Source organism: Crassostrea angulata, chromosome 4, assembly GCF_025612915.1.
Source record: "Crassostrea angulata isolate pt1a10 chromosome 4, ASM2561291v2, whole genome shotgun sequence".
Taxonomy (NCBI): Eukaryota; Metazoa; Mollusca; class Bivalvia; order Ostreida; family Ostreidae; genus Magallana; species Magallana angulata.
The window spans coordinates 49,002,848-49,021,829 of record NC_069114.1 but is presented as its reverse complement, the minus strand read 5'-3'; the positions used below and the strand labels follow the sequence as shown (position 1 = coordinate 49,021,829).

At 35.0% G+C, this 18,982-nt stretch overlaps 3 protein-coding genes across 4 annotated transcripts; 1 reads left to right on the top strand and 2 right to left on the bottom strand.

The window, feature by feature from the left end:
* Window positions 1-3,416: 3,416 nt before the first annotated feature.
* Window positions 3,417-6,095, bottom strand: LOC128182311 (riboflavin biosynthesis protein VVA0006-like). Its single transcript, XM_052850893.1, has 2 exons — window positions 6,026-6,095; window positions 3,417-4,129 (listed from the first exon to the last, which is right to left on the bottom strand). Exons 1-2 carry the CDS (start codon window positions 6,093-6,095, stop codon window positions 3,504-3,506), a joined length of 696 nt encoding a protein of 231 aa, XP_052706853.1. The 3' UTR covers window positions 3,417-3,503.
* An 873-nt stretch (window positions 6,096-6,968) lies between these two features.
* LOC128181644 (solute carrier family 23 member 2-like) lies at window positions 6,969-12,642 on the top strand. The gene is made up of 11 exons (XM_052850116.1): window positions 6,969-7,202; window positions 8,269-8,426; window positions 8,734-8,825; window positions 9,234-9,292; window positions 9,557-9,738; window positions 9,905-10,182; window positions 10,301-10,554; window positions 10,667-10,823; window positions 11,018-11,134; window positions 11,811-11,906; window positions 12,272-12,642. The coding sequence occupies exons 1-11, from the start codon at window positions 7,014-7,016 to the stop codon at window positions 12,505-12,507; spliced, it is 1,818 nt and encodes a 605-aa protein (XP_052706076.1). The 5' UTR covers window positions 6,969-7,013; the 3' UTR covers window positions 12,508-12,642.
* A 460-nt stretch (window positions 12,643-13,102) lies between these two features.
* LOC128182399 (solute carrier family 23 member 2-like) lies at window positions 13,103-18,776 on the bottom strand. 2 transcript variants are annotated; one of them, XM_052851012.1, is made up of 11 exons: window positions 18,289-18,776; window positions 17,777-17,934; window positions 17,574-17,662; window positions 17,082-17,140; window positions 16,414-16,595; window positions 16,029-16,312; window positions 15,671-15,924; window positions 14,773-14,929; window positions 14,509-14,625; window positions 14,295-14,390; window positions 13,103-13,619 (listed from the first exon to the last, which is right to left on the bottom strand). In XM_052851012.1, exons 1-11 carry the CDS (start codon window positions 18,394-18,396, stop codon window positions 13,315-13,317), a joined length of 1,809 nt encoding a protein of 602 aa, XP_052706972.1. In that variant the 5' UTR covers window positions 18,397-18,776; the 3' UTR covers window positions 13,103-13,314. The 2 variants fall into 2 exon arrangements, with proteins under 2 accessions (XP_052706972.1, XP_052706973.1); XM_052851013.1 differs by having other exon boundaries at window positions 16,035-16,312; window positions 18,289-18,773.
* Between the last annotated feature and the right edge of the window lie 206 nt (window positions 18,777-18,982).

The window sequence follows — 18,982 nt, the reverse complement described above, 5'->3', positions numbered from 1 at the left end:
TTCACAATTTGCATTAGACCTTGATTTACATTTGTATTGAAAGGAATTACAATTCAAAATATTATTTAACAACTTATAATTAAATTCACTAAGTCTTTTGTCATACATGTTCTTAACCTTTTTTTCATAAATATCTTTCCAATTATCTCTACCAATATTAAATAAATTGTTAAATGCAGATTGGTAACAAGGTGGTTTGAATTTTTTATGAAGCAAGTTTACATAGTAGAATTTACATTTCTTATCGAATATATCAAATGTTCCCTTATGAAAATTATAAACATTTCTTTTCAGTATTTTTGTATAAAAACAACACTTCATATCAAAACACTCACTTTTTTTCTTAATTACATTCTTTAAAATATTGTATTCACACAACCAATTATTTTTCTTCTTTAGATCATTTGAAAGTTCTTGTAGTGTTTTGAATTCACCATTTTTGTTGAATAAATCTTTAACAAACAAAATTTTACTCATTACCCAGTTTTTGAAAAATAATGATTTTCCCTTATGTTCAAACAGAGTATTATTCCACAGTGGTTGTTGTGCAAATGTTACATTTGAAAGTTCAGATATATTAATTAACCTTTTACATTCATTAAAACAACACAGCATTTCTTTATACACAGTAGGTAGATGTAACAAACATACAATATTTTCAACTTTTCTTTCAGACATTGATAGTATATAATCTGTATCTAACCCCGTGTTTTTTATATATCCTTGAAATATGTTATTAAGAATGCAAGATTCATCTACAAGTCGTTTTACCCATGATGGTTTTATAGCCTTACGTTTCAGTTCTATATCTACTAGACCAACACCTCCGTCCTCAATTTTGCCGATTATTGTATCTCGTTTTATTCTATCTCTTTTATTCCAAATAAAATTAAAAATGCTACATTTGATCTTTTTCAAGAAATCTTGATTTGGGAGGGGTAAAATCGACCCTACGTAAATCAGTTTTGAAATAGCTAGAGAATTTACTATACAAGTTTTTCCAAAAATAGTAAGTTTTCTTTTTTTCCATGATTCAAAAAGTTTTTCCATATCATCGTAATTTTTTTTCCAGTTTAAATCAAAACATTGTTCTTTATTATGTCCAATAAAAATTCCTAAACATCTTACAGCATCGTTTGTGACATTAATTTCGCCAATATTAGAATGTTTATCTTTAAGTTTTCCAAGAAGTATACATTGTGTTTTGTTTAAGTTAACTTTAGATCCAGCATGATCACAAAAAGACTTTACAGTTTCAATGGCTTTGTCTAAGGAAAGCATGTCTCTAAGTGCTAAAGTAACATCATCAGCATGTTGTAGATTTTTAATTTCTGTACTCATATTAGCAATTTTTATACCCTTTATATCATTATTAGTTTTAAGTTTTATAGCTAAAATTTCTGCAATAAATAAATACAATAAAGCTGAAATAGGACATCCCTGTCTTATACCACGCGACATTTCACATGTATTTGAAATCCAGCTGTTGTTTTTTATTCTAAAAATTGGATTAGTATACAGTATTTTTACCCATGAAATAAAATTATCTCCAAAATCAAATTTTTTAAGCACTTTAAATAAAAAGTTCCGAATCAAATGCTTTTTCGAAATCTAACAACAATAATAATCCGTCTTTATCATTCTCCATGCAATACTCGTAAATATCTAAAATAGTTCTGGCATTGGCGCCAATAAAACGACCTTTGATGTATGCAGTCTGTTCGTTACCGATTAAATTATTAATAACTTTTTGTAGCCTTCTTGCTAATATAAACGCAATAATTTTGTAGTCAGTGTTTGTTAAACTAAGAGGTCTGTAATTTTTTAGATTTTTATTATCTCCTTTTTTGAAAAGAACAGTAATTAATGCTAAACGTTGTGAGAATGACAATTCTCGTCTTTCAAATATTTGCATGAGCACATCATAAAATAAAGGACTAATAAGTTTCCAAAAAGATTTGTAAAATTCACTTGGTAATCCATCTAACCCAGGAGATTTGTTATTTTTCATATTATCTATAGCTTCTTTGCATTCTGCGAGTGTAGGTCTAGAATCTAGTATATCTTTTTCATTCTTCTTTAATTTTGGACAGTTAAAATCTTCTAAGTAATCACATATTTTTTCGTCTTCAATTTTTTTAGTTTGATACAGATTTTCATAAAATTGTGACATTTCCTCTAAAATATCAGAATTAGATGTAACGGTTTCATTTCCTCTATTTAACTCGTATATGGTATTATTTGTTTGATGTTTCTTTTCTAGTCCTAAAAAGAAATTTGTATTTTTTTCACCTTCACTTATCCATTTTGTTCTAGATCTAACTTGTGCTCCTTTAGCTATTTCATTATATAATGCATCTAAATCTGATTCTAATCTCCTTTTTAAATTCATGTCTATTGCTGAACTAGGTAAGTTTTCAATATAATCTATTTCTTTTTCTATTGATTTAATCTTATATCTTAAGTTGTTTTTAGACTGTTTGGAATAAATTATAGAGAAATCTCGAACTTTTACTTTAAATAATTCCCATTTAGAAGTAGCGTCTAGAGAATCATCTAACTGATTAAAGATAGAATTAATACCTTCTTTATAATCTTCTTTTTCTAAGTGAGAAATATTTAATTTCCAGTAGCCTGAGCCTCGTTCTAATGTATTGAAATTGGCACATATTTTTAAATATCTATGGTCACTCATTCTTGTGTTATTATTATGCGTTCCCGGTACGTGCCTCACAACAAAAGTTTTTATCTGGGTTAGATTAATATTTTTAGCAAAGATATAATCAATTCTGCTTTTGGGGTAATTCTCGGAATCACACCACGTGCGTCCATCTTTATGCGGATTTTTAAAATGCCAAAGATCTTTAAAATCAAGCTGATTTAAAATTTCTAACAAACGTTTCGAAGATTTATCATTTTTCTTTTCCATGCAACAGTTAAAATCTCCACATAAAAAAACTTTACTTTCTTGTGGTATATTGCATGTGATGAAGGTTTTGAGTCTATTAAAAAAGGGTATTCTGGCATTATCACTATTTGGTGCATAAATGCTTACAAAACTTAATATCTCGTCATTTAATGTTACATTTACTAAAACTTTTCGTGCGTCTTCTGATTTATGTGTATTAAGTATTTGAACATCTAGTTCTTTTCTAAAAAGTATAGAGACACCTCTACTGTAAGCTGAGTCTGAAAAAGCGTGTATCGATTTACCATTCCAGTTAGTATCATATTTTTCTTTAAATTTTTCTATAAAATGTGTTTCTTGTAATAATAAAACATCAATTTTACTTTGATTAACCCATGTAAAAAATTTGTTTCTTTTTTCATAAGTGTTTAAACCTCGTACATTGACAGAAGTTATATTGACATTTTGCATCATTGCAGACGAAAAAAAACCCAGTAATATTTAAATAAAAAAATTAGAATTATACCATTTCGAAATATAATTGTTATGAATAATTGAGTTCTTCATTCACATACCGATAACAATCACAAACAGATTATTTCCCTTCATCGGAACTGCTATCAGAGTCTGGGTTGCAGCCGGAAACGTCACTGTCTGAAGCTGTTCTCAGTTGCTTTAACATCTGGACGATGTTGAGCTGCCTTGATTGGTCCCGATTCGAGTTTCTCTGTTTGCGGTTAACGCTATCACTAAGTTTTCTTTTCCTGACCTTTTTCGCGATCTTTTTCAGAAGTAGACCGAGTTTGTTAGACCCAGGCCAGTGTTCGGGTTTTGTGTTCAGGGTACCTTGGCGATCGAGTCCTGATCCCCATTCGTCATTGAATGTTGCTTCCACAAAAATGGTGGATTGTTTCGAGGTACGCAGCTTCTCCTGAAACATAGGAACCTGAACACATTTGTTTTCAAGGATGTCCTGCATGACTTCTGCTTTTGTAGATTCCCATTGTTGGTTCACCTTGACCTTCTTTCCGAACCGAAGTGCCGAGAGAGCGGTGTCAGCCTCCTTAATGGTGTTAGCCGCCTCAAGGTCTCCACAACGCACAGCTTTTATATATTGAAATGCGTGCTCCGCAGATTTATGATTGACTCCACATATATCCAATTCACATGGATAAAAATTTGATAACACATCCTCTGATCCACAAAAAGGTGTAAGATGTTCTATAGAATATAAAGAATGTATCACCTCTCAGTCTTACAGTTACGATTTTGTTTCATTTTTTTATTGTTTATAATTCATAAGAATTGCTAATGATCAACCAAAATTTGAGTGTCAGTCGTATAGTTTTAAGTAAGATACAGAGCTCATAGTTCTTTGTCATGCAAACAAGGCTCGTGCTCTGTTTATGTTTACATTTGTTCCATATACCGGTAAAAGTTCTTGTTCAAGCTGAATACTCTCTGATGACTTTCTGTTCTAATTCGTTTTTAGTATAAATAAATAGTTCGTAGCGTTTATATCATTCGGTTTTTTTTATCTTAAACAGGAATTTTCACTTCAACGTTCAAAACGTAAACAAAAATATGACGTAAGGTTTGTTTACATGTCAGAGAATTATGAGCTCTGTATCTCGCTTTTAACACGACAAATGACACTGATCTACTGATCTACTAAGTTGAATTGAATATTGGTTGACAATATATCAACTTTATACAACTATTGAAAAAAAATGAGATTAAAACGACTAAAACGGATTGTTCTATAGAATATAAAGAATGTATCACCTCTCAGTCTCACAGTTACGATTTTGTTTCATTTTTTTTATTGTTTATAATTCATAAGAATTGCTAATGATCAACCAAAATTTGAGTGTCAGTCGTATAGTTTTAAGTAAGATACAGAGCTCATAGTTCTTTGTCATGCAAACAAGGCTCGTGCTCTGTTTATGTTTACATTTGTTCCATATACCGGTAAAATTTCTTGTTCAAGCTGAATACTCTCTGATTACTTTCTGTTCTAATTCGTTTTTAGTATAAATAAATAGTTCGTAGCGTTTATATCATTCGGTTTTTTTTATCTTAAACAGGAATTTTCACTTCAACGTTCAAAACGTAAACAAAATATGACGTAAGGTTTGTTTACATGTCAGAGAATTATGAGCTCTGTATCTCGCTTATAACACGACAAATGACACTGAAATGTATAAGGAAAATAGTTTTTGACCAAAATTGCGACCATGCCCCTTTAATGAGGAAAAGGGATTTTTAAAAATACATCCCCTTAGGAGATATACAGTGGTATGAACATTGTCATGAACATGTTTTGTACCATAAGTCAAACTCCAAAAAGATTGAATATTTGAACATATTATTTACTTTCTAATGTCATTACAAATAATTGATAACATTCTTCAGATTTCAAGCCAAAAATAAACGCAAAATGATAGGTTTCAGGAGCCATGACTATTAACGAATTACCGTTCAGATCCACCCACACATTTAAATACATGTACTTCATAAACCAACACAAACTAAGAACCCAATGTACTTAAACTTAATTTTTTTTTAATTTATCGAACTCCTATTATTCAAGAGGTTACAACGGTCTTAAAACAAAAATCAACATTGAGCCCTTTTCATGGAAAGTTAAAATTGATGATAGTGTGTAAAAGCAATAATGCCGATCTCTTAGTGTATTACTAAGTTTTGTCCATTTCCACCGGCCTTGTGAATCTAAGTACTTATCATCGCTACCACACGCTTATTATAAATAAGATGGTACTAATTAATAACGAATGTATGCCAGATGTAAATGTGCTCTTCGGTATCAACAAATGTATAGATAACATCAGTAGCTACATCAAAGACAAAAATTAATTATCAAATGTAATAAAAAGAATGTATTTATTAGTTTTTTCGTCCGTATTGTTACTATTGGCTGCATGACAAGATACATCGAATAAATTCTGCTCCAATGAAGACCAGAGACAACATCTTGACTGACCTACTGGCCAGCAGCCACTAATTCATTACATACTTACCCTGTTATTTTTATGTGGATAGCATGCCCGTTCTAAAGTTTTAGTTCTGAGGTGATGGCTCAGGTGAGAGGATCACCAACTTTCTTCTTCAATTTCTTGGTCTTAAAGCTGAGGTTTAACTTCAAATTCATGGACTTGTCTCTCATGGATTTAAGTTGAGAACTGAATGGGGGTAATTTCAAATTATTGGTGACGGTGGGACCTGATTTGATTGATGTTCAGGTTATATACATTTCACCTAAGCGCTTAGTTTATCACTCAATGGAATTTTCCTATATCTTAGACTTCTGTGACCGTGAGGTTTTGATTTTCTGGAAGAATGTACGTTACAAATTCCGAACTCCCTTTTTACATACGATCCTGTCATACTATTGTCAGAACAATGGTGTTGTTTCCACTCTTTTAATTATCATCAAAGCGATGCAAATGACTTGGTCTGCCATGTAAATAAAAGTTCACGTGACCAAACCAGTTGACCAGTGAGAATCTTTCTAACCACTTATCAAAGTCATTCTAATAGTTTTTAATATAATAAAAACATACTTTTTATTTTATGACATACAATGTCCTTCGAAAGTGTAATAAATTGTTCTACTATTTTACAGTAAAACATTTATGTTATATCCATCCATGCAAGCATTAAAGTCGTATAATCCGATTAAATGCAATGTATTTTTGCAAAAATATATCTAAAGCAATATGTAGAATTAATCTAATAGGATAAAATAAGTTGGCAACAAATAATTACGTAATTTGATTGTTTTTCTTCTTGTAACTTTACAGATTGACTTCTTCATTTCATTTATTAGCCCATTTGGCAGACAAAATAAAATTGTTGTACTCAAAATTCAGCTGAAATGAAAATACTGTCCCGTCCAGGTACTTTCAGTACTTTGATATTTAGCCATATTTACTGCAAGGCTTCCGGAGGCTTGGTGGCTGCTGGTGAATACAAGCTTTAGCCTGGTATACAAATTCTCATTGTAGCGGAGCTCATCAAAGGAATTGTTCGAATTGACAAGTGAGGGTAAAAGGAAAACAGGTTCCCCTCACAGTTAGCAAGTATGTCTGAACAGGAGTCGGCAGGTGAAAAGTCAGAGACGATGCCCCAGCAAGTGACGGACCCTCAGGACCCGCCGGGGGGTGGGGCAGGGCAAGTGGAGGGCGTGGTTGAAGGGGTCATGGATCAAACTGTTTTCTACCCTGTGGATACAGTGCCTCCCGTCAACCTTATGATTTTGTTTGGACTACAGGTAATTTCTTACATGTTTTATAAAGACAGCATTTATACCGTTAATATTCTGTTATATCGGTAAATTAACGCAAATTATGTAAGAAAGTTTGATATTAAAGAACAGAACAGTTGGCAATTGCAAATACTATCGAATCCAGTAAAAATTAAAGAAAGTTATATGCATGTACGAAATTTGAAAGCAAAGGCATTTATAACTCATCAAATGTTAGGTAAGCTAATCTTGCGAACCAAAACGAAAGACCTATATATGGTAGATGCGGTCAGATGTAACAGAGATGTTTATAAGATATTCAATCAGGTGTTAAAATGAAATGAGGTCGTCCTGTTTATGCATGGATCGTTGCTCTCGTCTGTATGTCAGAAAAAGTGAATGTAATTTGCTACAAGGAGAGACTGTCACTTGTTATTATTAGATTTGCTGACCTCTACTGAGGAATGTTTGCCAGGGATCTTTATGTAACATTGTAACTGACTATGAAAAGTATAAACAGCTCTAATGATGGAATCAATATTGTATGCTAGTTCTTTTTATTATACTTTCATGTTAAATACTGAAATCTGATTGGTTTAGACGCAGTTGATAATCCGTTCTATTACCCTCAGCGTTAGCAACACACTTAGCAACGGGTAACACAACGAATTGTTACATGCGCTTAAATCATGCGCGTACGGTTCGCCGTAGAATTCAAGTCATTTCTGTATAAAAGTAGTAAAAAATACTCTAAAATTAAGACATTCAGTATAATAAAATAAATAGTGCCTGTTTGGGAGGGTAACAGTTGAAATTGAAACCCCTCGAAAACCATTGTCAACCTCCGCTTCGCGTCGGTTGACAATGGTTTCTTCGGGGTGTCAATTTCAACTGTTACCCTCCCAAACAGGCACTATTTATATAATATCTTATCAATTTGGTTCCACGAATTTCAAGTTAAGAGGGCTTTCGTACAATCAATCACTTTTTGTCATACAGTATCTTGCAATGCATATTTAGCCACAGTACTTAATATTAGTATCTAAATACATAGTATAGCTTTATAATAGGTGTAGTTTTCCTTGGATTTCAGCAAGCTTTGATGACCCTTGGTGGAACTATGTCACTCCCTTTTATCTTGGCTTCATTGTTCTGTCCAGAAAACGAGAACGAAGTGCGCGCGCAGCTTTTCAGTATCACGATGTTCATGTGTGGTGTCGCTACTATCCTACAGTGTGTCCTTGGTGTGAGGTATCATCAACAATTTTATGGCATTATCACTGTCTTCTATAAACTGTAAAGATTTGAACAATTCTAAAAACAAGACATATAAAAGTTTACACAATTGATAATATGTAAAACCATCTTATTTATATCTTAATGAATCAACAAACGAATTTTCATTTTCGATTGATTAAATCCCTTGTATAAATTGACTATATATTAAATCATGTAAAGTAATGTCTTCTCAAACATAGAATTAAAAAGTGCTTTTTTTCTTAACTTAAGAATCATGAATACCATAATCTGATTACCTAGCAATATGTTTCTTCGGCAGGTTGCCGATCATCCAAGGCGGATCTCATGTTTTTGTGGCCCCGATAGTTGTGATGATGACTTTGGACCGATTCAAATGTCCAACAGAGGAAAGTAGGTCAAGAACCATCCTATGCACTCATACACATGTCAAGACAGATATCCAGTAAGAATGTTTACTACCATTAATAAAACCATGAACTCAATTCGACAAACTCGGGAATTACCTTCTATAAGCCCACCCACCCGTCAATATTTGTTCCAGCATTAATACCATAGACACTTTTAGTAACGAAAAGCTGTGAACGTATAGAAAATTAATTAAAGAATATATTAGATGAAACTTTCGAGTAAACCTCAATAAACTGGGTTATAGGTAAGACCCCTTTGATTGTCAATGCATCATAGTGCATAAAGTGAAGTCTATATCAATTCCATTTCAATTCGACATTGTTTTATTTAAACTTGAACATCTATTATCTTGTAAAAAGTAGAGAGTATATTCCACTTTTCTCTTTTTAGTGAACGGTTTGCACGGAAACCATAGTTTATTCATTCCCTGGGAGAGGAGGATGAGAGAGGTACACACATTTTATGATTCTTACACCTGCTAAAAAAAACCGTTTGTCCCAATCGTGTGAAACGGTAATACTTTTTTAAAATTCTTTACCCCTTAAAATTACAGACCATAACTTAAAAAAAAGATAAAAATCTTATGGATTGCTGACTCCTTTGTTAACCAATCGTAAAACTGTAAGGCAGGTCTGATGGGCAATTTGCTGCCCCCCCCCCCCCAGCCTCCTCTTAAATGAAAACGTGATATTTATACTTGAAAGTACTTTCAGGTCCAGGGTAACCTAATCCTGGCTTCTATCACCCAGGTGGTGGTGGGGGGCCTGGGTCTTATTGGACTGATCCTGAGGTTTGTCGGACCCCTCACCATAGCGCCTACTGTGTCACTAATTGGACTGTCCCTCACACACGTGGTCTCAGAGTTTTGTGAAAAGCAATGGGGTATTTCTCTACTGTGAGTATACATATTTCAAACATATTTCCGAACTATTTTTTACATTAGGTAATTAAATGATAGATCATTTACTTTATTTCTTTGTTTCATTGTTACAAATATAAAGAAGACAATGAAATTAAAAAAATATATATACCATGCTAGATCTTTTATCTTTTTTTTACAGAACAGTTGCGTTGTTGCTACTGTTTTCAAATGTTATTCACAAGGTGCAACTTCCGGTTCCGGCCTTTTCTTTGAAGAAGAAATGTCATTTGACGAAGCTTCCGATATTCCAGCTTTTTCCAGTTGTGATAACGATTTCCATCATGTGGGTTTTCTCTTTTGTTTTGACCGAGTTGGACGTTTTTCCAAACAACAGCACAGAACCTTCTTTCCGTGCAAGAACCGATTCCAGAGTCGACATTTTGTACGATGCTGCTTGGTTCCAGTTACCTCTTCCTCGTAAATAGTTTTCATTGATAAAATCACGACTTAAGATGCATTCTTCATATGCTTTACCGTTTAAATGCTACATATGTACATTAAGACTGCCAATGGTTTACTTTTTTTTTTACTTCAGTTCCATTTGGAATGCCGACATTCAGTGCTGCAGGGTACATGGGTATGCTTGCTGCCACTGTGGCATCCATTTTTGAATCCGTTGGTGATTATTTCACAGCTGCTCGCTTCTCTGAGGCGCCGGTGCCACCCGTCCATGCAATCAACAGAGGCATCTTCATAGAAGGTTTTGCAAGCATCATATCTGGTCTGATGGGAGCGGGCCACGCGACCACATCGTACAGTGGAAACATCGGGATCATTGGAATAACAAAAGTAAGCATCTTGATAAAATTTAATGCCTTAACAAAATCTGAGTCTGTATGGGATGTCTTAACACCTTGTTTTTTGTCTTTTAAACAATTGGTGCTTCTTTTCATTCCACTAGATAGCTAGCAGGGCGGTGTTTGTAACAGCCGGAGCCATGTTAGTTCTGTGGGGTGTGGTGGGGAAGGTGGGAGCTGTCCTGGCCTTGATTCCTGACCCTATCGTTGGAGGAACCCTGCTACTGGGGCTCGGAATGGTGGCCTCTGTAGGTATATCAGGTATATCATATTAACAGTATGACAGACCATGAGAAATACGTTACCGTTAATTTGTCATTTCATATCGAAGATAATAGCAAAGCCAGTTTGACGATTCCAAGAAATACATTAATAAGATAAACAAGTTAGAATTTTAAAACATACAAAAGTTTAGCAGTATAAATTGGATGAAGTCATTAACTTGATGTATTTAGTCTTACAGTTCTGTGAGCTCTATTCCACTCGCAATATTACAATTATCGGCATCTCCTTCTTGATGGGTCTTATGCTACCAGAATGGCTGAGTGAAAACGAGGATTTTGTCAAAACAGGTATAAATCACTGATTTATGTACCCTAATCTATATTATATAAATAGTGCCTGTGCCCGACGCGAAGCGGAGGTTGACAATGGTTTTCGAGGGGTGTCAATTTCAACTCTTACCCTCTTGAACGGGCACTATTTATTTTATTATACTGAATGTCTTAATTTTAAAGAAAACTTTACTACTTTTATATATTAATGACGTTAATTCTTTGGCAAACCGTACGCGCATTGTTTTCGCGCATGTAACAATTCGTTGCGTTACCCGTTGCTAAGTGTGTTGCTAACGCTGAGGGCAATAGAACGGATTATCAACTGCGTCTAAACCAATCAGATTTCAGTTTTTCACATGAAATTATAATAACACCAAATGGTATGCATTATGAGTACAAGGTATCAATTTGGAACTTATACTGTCACCTCCTTCTCATCTTAACAGATTTTCTGGAAACACTAGAAGGCCCTTTATAGTTAAAAAATTAGTTGACAATAATACTAAAGGAATACAATTTAACACGAAAGAGCAAGACTGAATGTCATTTCTTTCTTAGCATTGTACACTTACAGTCGATTATTTTTGGAATTGAATTACTTATATGCTCTCATAAGTAATAAGGACCCAGTAAAACTAAACACTGTAATTAAAATATATAATTTCTTCCGTTCTTATGCATTTTGACAAAGGTTCTGCGGACTTGGATCAGGTGATCAAGGTGCTATTCGGAACTGCCTCCTTCACGGGAGGTTTCATAGGTTTCATGCTGGATAACATTGTTCCTGGTGAGTGGCAGTTTATGTGGATTTTGTTTGATATTAGCACAATTAAAACCAAACTTTTAACACTGTGCTCGCTCCAAGAAGCATATTCTTGTATTTTGCTAATAAATCTTAACCAAACAACTTTTACTAGGTTATTGGGATGCTTTTATTAAGTAGATTGCAAATACATGTAAACTCGCAGACTGGCGAATTATTCACGAAACCGATATGTTTACTAGTAAATACTTTCAGGCAATTTTTGCAAGTGTTAAATAAAAGACATTTCTCAACAAAATATTACTGATTTCGAGACAAAGATCATATGTAAGAAAAATTGTTATCGACGTTAAATCGACGAGTAATGTTGCATTTCATAATAATTCTAGGCACTGCTTATGAACGAGGGTTAAAACGTTGGGTGGAGGTAAAGAGTCCCTCCCAGAGAGGGGACGAGGCGACCCTGTACTGTATCCCCGCCATCAGGGCCCGCATGAAAAGGCTGCGCTGCTGCAGTTACTTCCCCCTTTCACCAACCTTTACCCCCGGTAGAGGGAAACGAGGCTTGAAGAACCATGGTGTTAAAAATGAAAGCTTTGATTTAAAGGAAGTGAAAACAGTTTAAGTTACCCCCCTTGAATTCATTAATGGACTTGAAATATACTCACATTTGTTTTACACAGCTAGTAAAACTATAGTTTCAACAATAATTGTTGTTTATTAATATAAAAGTGGGTATGTCACTACAATGAATAATTATATAGCATGTTTTGTTATCATTTTCAATAGTAAGCAAGATACCTACTTCCAAAAAAATTACAAAAATGACTTTCGCAGAGAGTCAGTTTTCGTGGATTCTTCTAAAGTACTAAATATTAAATATGTTCTAATAATAATAATTTAACTGGAAATTAATAAATCACAATTTGAGAATTTCAATATTAAAAGAATAAAAGTCAGAAGCTGCATTTCACCACAAAATCCAAAATTGTGAAATCCTTCGCGTAATATTAAATGTATTCGGTCAAACTTGATACAAAGGGGATATTGATCATTCATTGGACAAGACATTTTGATTGGTAATTTTTTCATTGGAGTCATTGTCATGTTGTAAATTTTGAATTTTTACTGGGTGGGTGTAAATACAAAATTTACAACATGTCATCATTATGTTTCATCATAGTGAAAGTGATATATTCTATGCAAAAACAAATACAGACTGTTGTTCAAAATTTATTAAAGGCACTGTTGTTCAAAATTTATTAAAGGCAACCAATGGGTATAAAAAATTAGATAAAACTTGATTCTATTGTATTATATATAATAACAACCAATATAAAAATTAAGTGTTAACAATACTACTTTCATTTTAATATAATCTACATACAATCACTTCAAGTAAAAGACCGTAAGGACGTGCCAGGCTCCTGATCTACAAATCGCTGTCACACTGACGATTGACCTTGACCTCCAGGTCTTCGTGTAACGGGAGCAAACTGGGGTCCTTATCATTAACAGTCTCACTAAAACTCCCCCTTTTGCTTGAACTCTTACCACACAAAAAGTTAAACCCTGCAAAGGACGGCGAGATAGGACAGAGTCTGCATATTGGAACCCGTTTGACATATTTACTAACAAAAGGTAAGTCATAAATTCTGCAAATATGTGCTTCCGGTTGCTGGGTAGAAGTGTCCGAGACTTTTAACCACCTGTCTATACCCCTTTCGTGTTTTGATCCTGCAAATAGATAACATTCCTGGTTGTATGTCTTTTTTCTTCATTTTCTGCAGCAGATTAATCTGCTTTCTGCAGCAGATTAATCTGCTTGCTTTATACAATCTCATTCTCTCTCTCTCTCTCTCTCTCTCTCTCTCTCTCTCTCTCTCTCTCTCTCTCTCTCTCTCTCTCGTTTGAATTCATGTAGTTATTAAAGCACTTGTTTAAAACCTTTTACAATACTGTTGAAAGAACAACTTTAAACTCAGTTTGTCAAAAAACCAACAACACAGCAAAATCAGAACACAACAATGAACCATACAAACCGTTAAGGTGGATAAACACACCTGGAAAATTCACTCAAATTAACAGGACATTATTTGATAATGAAAGATATAATGATAAATAAACCGTACATGTCAAATAAGCGAAAAATTTGCAGTATGGGGATAAAAAATGAATATCTAAAATAATTATTTCAGCAAATAACAATAGAAGCCCCTGCGGAATTCGAACTCGCGATGTACGGATCACAAGACAAACAATTTATCCACTCGGCTATGGAGTAAGTTACATGTTGAAGTCGATAAAATCGTTTTAATAAAACAAAATGTCGTTTCGATCAGCGGTCAGCCATTTTGTGATGATGTGTTATTCCACCTTAAACGAGTACACAGTACTTGGGACTATGAATACCTGGGACTATGTTGTCCAGTACGAAGCCAATGAAACCTCCGGCGAATGACGCTGTCCCGAACAAGACGAGGATCACCTGATCCAATTCGTCAGAACCTGAAAAAGGGCCACCATGTCATGTATTTAGAGACTCCATAATTTTTTCAAGTGAACGTGGACCATATCAGAAGCAGTGCTACTGGATAAAAAATGTATATAGAATCTAATAGCTGACCTGTTTTGACTTTTTCTGCGTTTTCTGACAGCCACTCTGGAACCATCAGCCCCATCAGGAAGGACACGCCCAGGACTGTGATATTCCTGGTGGAGGACAGGTCACAGAACTGCAGCACTAATAAACCATTGTGTTATTGTACTAGGAATGGTATATTGAAAATATATAACTTATATTACCTCTATCCATAAATCATCATAATCGTATATTAAGTTATGAAACGCGAAAGTTGTTTTGGCACAAACCATGCCTCGGATGACTGACCAGATATTCCTATAGATGCCACCATTCCTAGTCCAAGAAGTAGAGTGCCCCCTATGATGGGTTCCGGTATCAGGGCGAGGACCGCCCCCACCTTCCCTACCAGCCCACAGATAATCAGGATCACACCAGCCATTATAAATACAGCCCTACTGGCCACCTTGATTATATAAATTGGTCAATTTAGCACAATTTGGAACTCTTGTATATAAAGAAAACATATCTTAACGGTTGCAATTGGTTTTTGGGAGTTGATTTTAATCAACTCTCCTATGCAGTTACTCTGGCAAACCGAAAGTGAAACAGTGTTTGGACCTAAGCACAAATCACCACCGCTGACAAGACTTAGTTCTTGAAAATAATAGAAATATTTGATGTATGTATGCTGTTCAAGCATTGTTTTTCAAGGAAACTTGTCTATAAACACTTTGAAAATAGTCAGATTTTATATAATACGAACACGTTAGTTATTTTTGTAGTCTCATGTATACCTACGCCAGAGTTTAATATAGTCTCGTTCAACCAAACGCTCGGCTGTCTCCGTAAATCTCCGACAAGCAGAGAGGCTCACTTGCTTGTCGGAGATTAACGGACACAGCCGAACGTCTGGTTGAACCAGACGAGAGTTCGATATTTATCAATAGTGCTCGGATCCATACAATTTTTAGAATTGTTTCGATTACTAATACATAGTTAAAAATCCATCTTTAAATATTACACAACATCATTCATATGGGGTATCTCGAAATTCTTGTCAGAAAAGTCTAAAAATCCATATTATAAAAATGTGCGTGATTCAAATACAGACTAGAAACTAATTGCCATGCAAGATAAGTTGATTTTAAAATAAATGATAAACGATAAAATCAACTCCCGTCAGTACTTCAGTACTTTGATTAACCTTTGTAATCCCTATGATACCAATATTCCCGCTGTATGATGTAGTGGCATGTCCTGCTCCTACAAGTCCTGAAATTATGCTGGACACCCCTTCAAACATTATCCCTCTATTTATAGCATGCGCAGGCGGAAGTGGGGCTCCAGACAATCGGGCAGCCGCAAAGTAGTCTCCGACAGACTCTATAATGGAGGACACTGTTGCTGCCATCATCCCCATGTATCCAGCCCAGCTAAACGTGGGAACCCCAAACTGAACTGAAATTGATATTTAATAATTAGTTAGGAAATAAACTTGAACATCGACTGGACCACCGAAAATTAATAGGTAAATCATAGTATTTTGAGACAAAAATGACAACTCGTACGCGGTAGAGGCAATGTGAACCAAGGAGATTCAGTCATGATTTCAAGTTTTGAATCCGTCCTTGCTTTGTATCCGGTGACCGTACTGTTGCTAGGAAACACGTCTGTGACAGTGAGTACGAAACTAAACAACCAAACAATGGCGACAGCAATCACAATGGGAAACAACTGAAATACCGGAAGTTTCTTGGTATGGCATTTCCGTCTGAGTGAAAACGAGGGAATTGGTACTTCCATTTTGTTCATGAATGTTGAGAATAACAGAACGAAAAACAAAGTTCTGAAAAGCATAACGGTTTCATTTTGAATATAGATGTCAAACAATTAGCAAATGACAGAACCTTGAATTTAAGCTGCTATTTAAACACACTCAGTACTCACAGCATGGAGATCCCCCAGTGAGTCTCACAGAACATGGCGACAACATGTGACAGAGACAGACCAATCAGCGAGATCGTAGGAGCAATGGTTAGAGGACCCACGAACCTGAGGATGGTCCCCATCAGACCGAGCGACCCCACGACAACCTGGGTCAGGGAGGCAAGGATCAGGTTCCCTTGGATCTGTATAAATCGTTCATATTTATAAAAAAAAAAAACAGGATACAGGCATGAGATGTCTGGCACTATTTTGGTAAGAAAAATATTGCTGGTGTCAAACTCTGTTCTAAGGTAGGTTTTCTCTGATGGCTCAGATTACATTTCTGCAAAGGAGTTCTTGGAAAATTCTACCCTGATCACAGAAATATCGTTTGTTGGTAAAATTTTACAATAGTTTTCAGCTAATTCCTATGCGTGTAAATTCCTGTGTAGTATTTCCGTTTGCTTGTTATCATAGATGAATGGTATACTGCATGTACTAGTTCCTTTGGGTAAAAAAATACTTTTTCTTAATTGATTACTTTGTCGTGATGTGATATAGCTTGTCAATGACAATCACAAATTGACATACAACTTCGCTGGCTTTCTAATGCTTATAACAAAAGATATAGATTTGTCTTAGAATATGTCGTGGTTTCCGGATGACGTCACGGGATTCCAAGTTTTTACCTCGCGCATCCTGTCTGTCCAATCAGCATGCGTAACATTCGTCGATGAAACATCAAAACCTGGAATAGAAAAAGAGCAGAACGAGCGATGTATACAGTTTTTGAAATTAAAATAGAATGAAAAATAATGCGGAATGGGCATTGAGATAAATATGGATGGTTCATTTTTTTATGATAAACCCAACCCTATTAATTTTTTTAAAATTTACACTACTTGGGCATAATTAATAAGCATTTTGAAATACATGACAAAGGAGACGCTCAAGTACTCAGATTAAGCCAGATTGTGTAAGTTTGACTATTTAGTTTAATTTTACAATAATTAAAATACTCAAAACACATGTTAACGTTTGATTTGTGCTCATGGCGCATGAATAAGCTAAGTGTATATACAGGAAATTGAACGTCGCAGATTTCCATGCAATGCATCGTAAGGGGAAATATACACTGAATGTAAATATTAGAATACATCATGTTCTTTCACCGATCATACCTTTTTCTGGACACCTGAACTTTTCTAATGACATCATGACAACAATAGGAGCCACAAATGTATGAGAACCACCCTGAATTATTGGCAACCTACGGAACAGATATCTTACTGATTATTCATTGTAAGAAAATTCATCTTGAATATGACTTTTGGAGACAAATCAATCATTATTTCCTAATATTTGTGTTACTACTCAGTCTTACCTCACTCCGAGGAAACACTGTAATACTGTTGCTACACCGCACATAAACATGGTAATGCTGAGTAGCTGCGCGCGCACCTCCTGTTCATCCACCGGACACAGAAGTGCTGTCAGTATAAATGGCAGAGAGAGCGAACCCCCAATACACATTACAGCTTGCTGGAATAATTTATTCATATCAAATGTAATGTATAAATAGTCTAATGAGGTTTGAAATAAGATGTGTAATTTAAAAACAGGATTTAATTTACGTTTTCATAATTTCAATTTTTAAAACCCCTGTGTTTCTTCTATTATAACAGTTAATTGTAATATAAAACGTTAATTCGCAAACAAGCTATTTCTGCAATTACTTGTAGAGAACATCGTACTTGCGAATATAATCACTGCAAATCAGTTTATGACGTAACCCTTTTCACTGTAAATCAAAAAAATAAACCCATAAAAACCAGTCGCCGCTCTACGGTTCCAAACTGGTACATAGAAGTAAGTATAAAGTACATGTATACGTACCTGTAGACCAAACAAAATGGTCAGGTGGACCGGGGGTACGTCCTCCACCCCAAACACCACCGGGGTGTCTGCCTCCCCCTCCCCTTGGGTCTGCTTTTGTTGCTCCATGCCTGTGTCGATGATTTTAACCCCAGATCACCACAGACTGTTCAATATCTATGACGGAAGGTCAACGTAGGCCAAGCCAACGTGGTTATGTGTTTCCTATAGACTAATGATCTGTAGAATGTCTATACCATAACGCATGTTAATTACTTTTATGGTAATTCAAAGTTTCAGTGTGCTGAAACAAATACAAACCAGATCTGTTGTGGTGAAGCTATAGTGGTTTACGCAAAAGCAGGTATATTCATCTGTATAGTGTTTTAACTACCTGTTGATATTAATTTGAAACAGTTAACAAATTGTAATTCACGATAAAAATGAAAAATTCTTGTCAGCGCTCCATTTAATTCGATGCCCAGTCACGTACCTGAATCACTTTAACCGTCATTAAAATGGCTGGTTAGCAGTCATTTCAGAAAACGCATAGTCGGGACTTCAGAAAGCTCACTGTCACTGGTGTGACCGTACATACTGTCGCCCTGTATATCAGTAACCCCAGGCGACAATATATGTCCGCAACACTACATTACATTGTACCCTAACTGCCGCCCATCAATACATATCGACATCGGCGACAATATGTTCTCTA

Coding starts and splice junctions, on each gene's coding strand:
- LOC128181644 (XM_052850116.1), top strand. CDS start 7,014: ATGTCTGAACAGGAGTCGGCAGGTGAAAAGTCAGAGACGATGCCCCAG. Junction 7,203..8,268: donor TGATTTTGTTTGGACTACAG/GTAATTTCTTAC, acceptor CTTGGATTTCAG/CAAGCTTTGATGACCCTTGG. Junction 9,739..9,904: donor CAATGGGGTATTTCTCTACT/GTGAGTATACAT, acceptor TTTTTTTTACAG/AACAGTTGCGTTGTTGCTAC.
- LOC128182399 (XM_052851012.1), bottom strand. CDS start 18,396: ATGGAGCAACAAAAGCAGACCCAAGGGGAGGGGGAGGCAGACACCCCG. Junction 17,935..18,288: donor CCATTTTGTTTGGTCTACAG/GTACGTATACAT, acceptor AAATTATTCCAG/CAAGCTGTAATGTGTATTGG. Junction 13,620..14,294: donor ACTGGACAACATAGTCCCAG/GTATTCATAGTC, acceptor ATCTATTTGCAG/GATCAAAACACGAAAGGGGT.
- LOC128182311 (XM_052850893.1), bottom strand. CDS start 6,095: ATGAGAGACAAGTCCATGAATTTGAAGTTAAACCTCAGCTTTAAGACC. Junction 4,130..6,025: donor GAAATTGAAGAAGAAAGTTG/GTGATCCTCTCA, acceptor TATATTCTATAG/AACATCTTACACCTTTTTGT.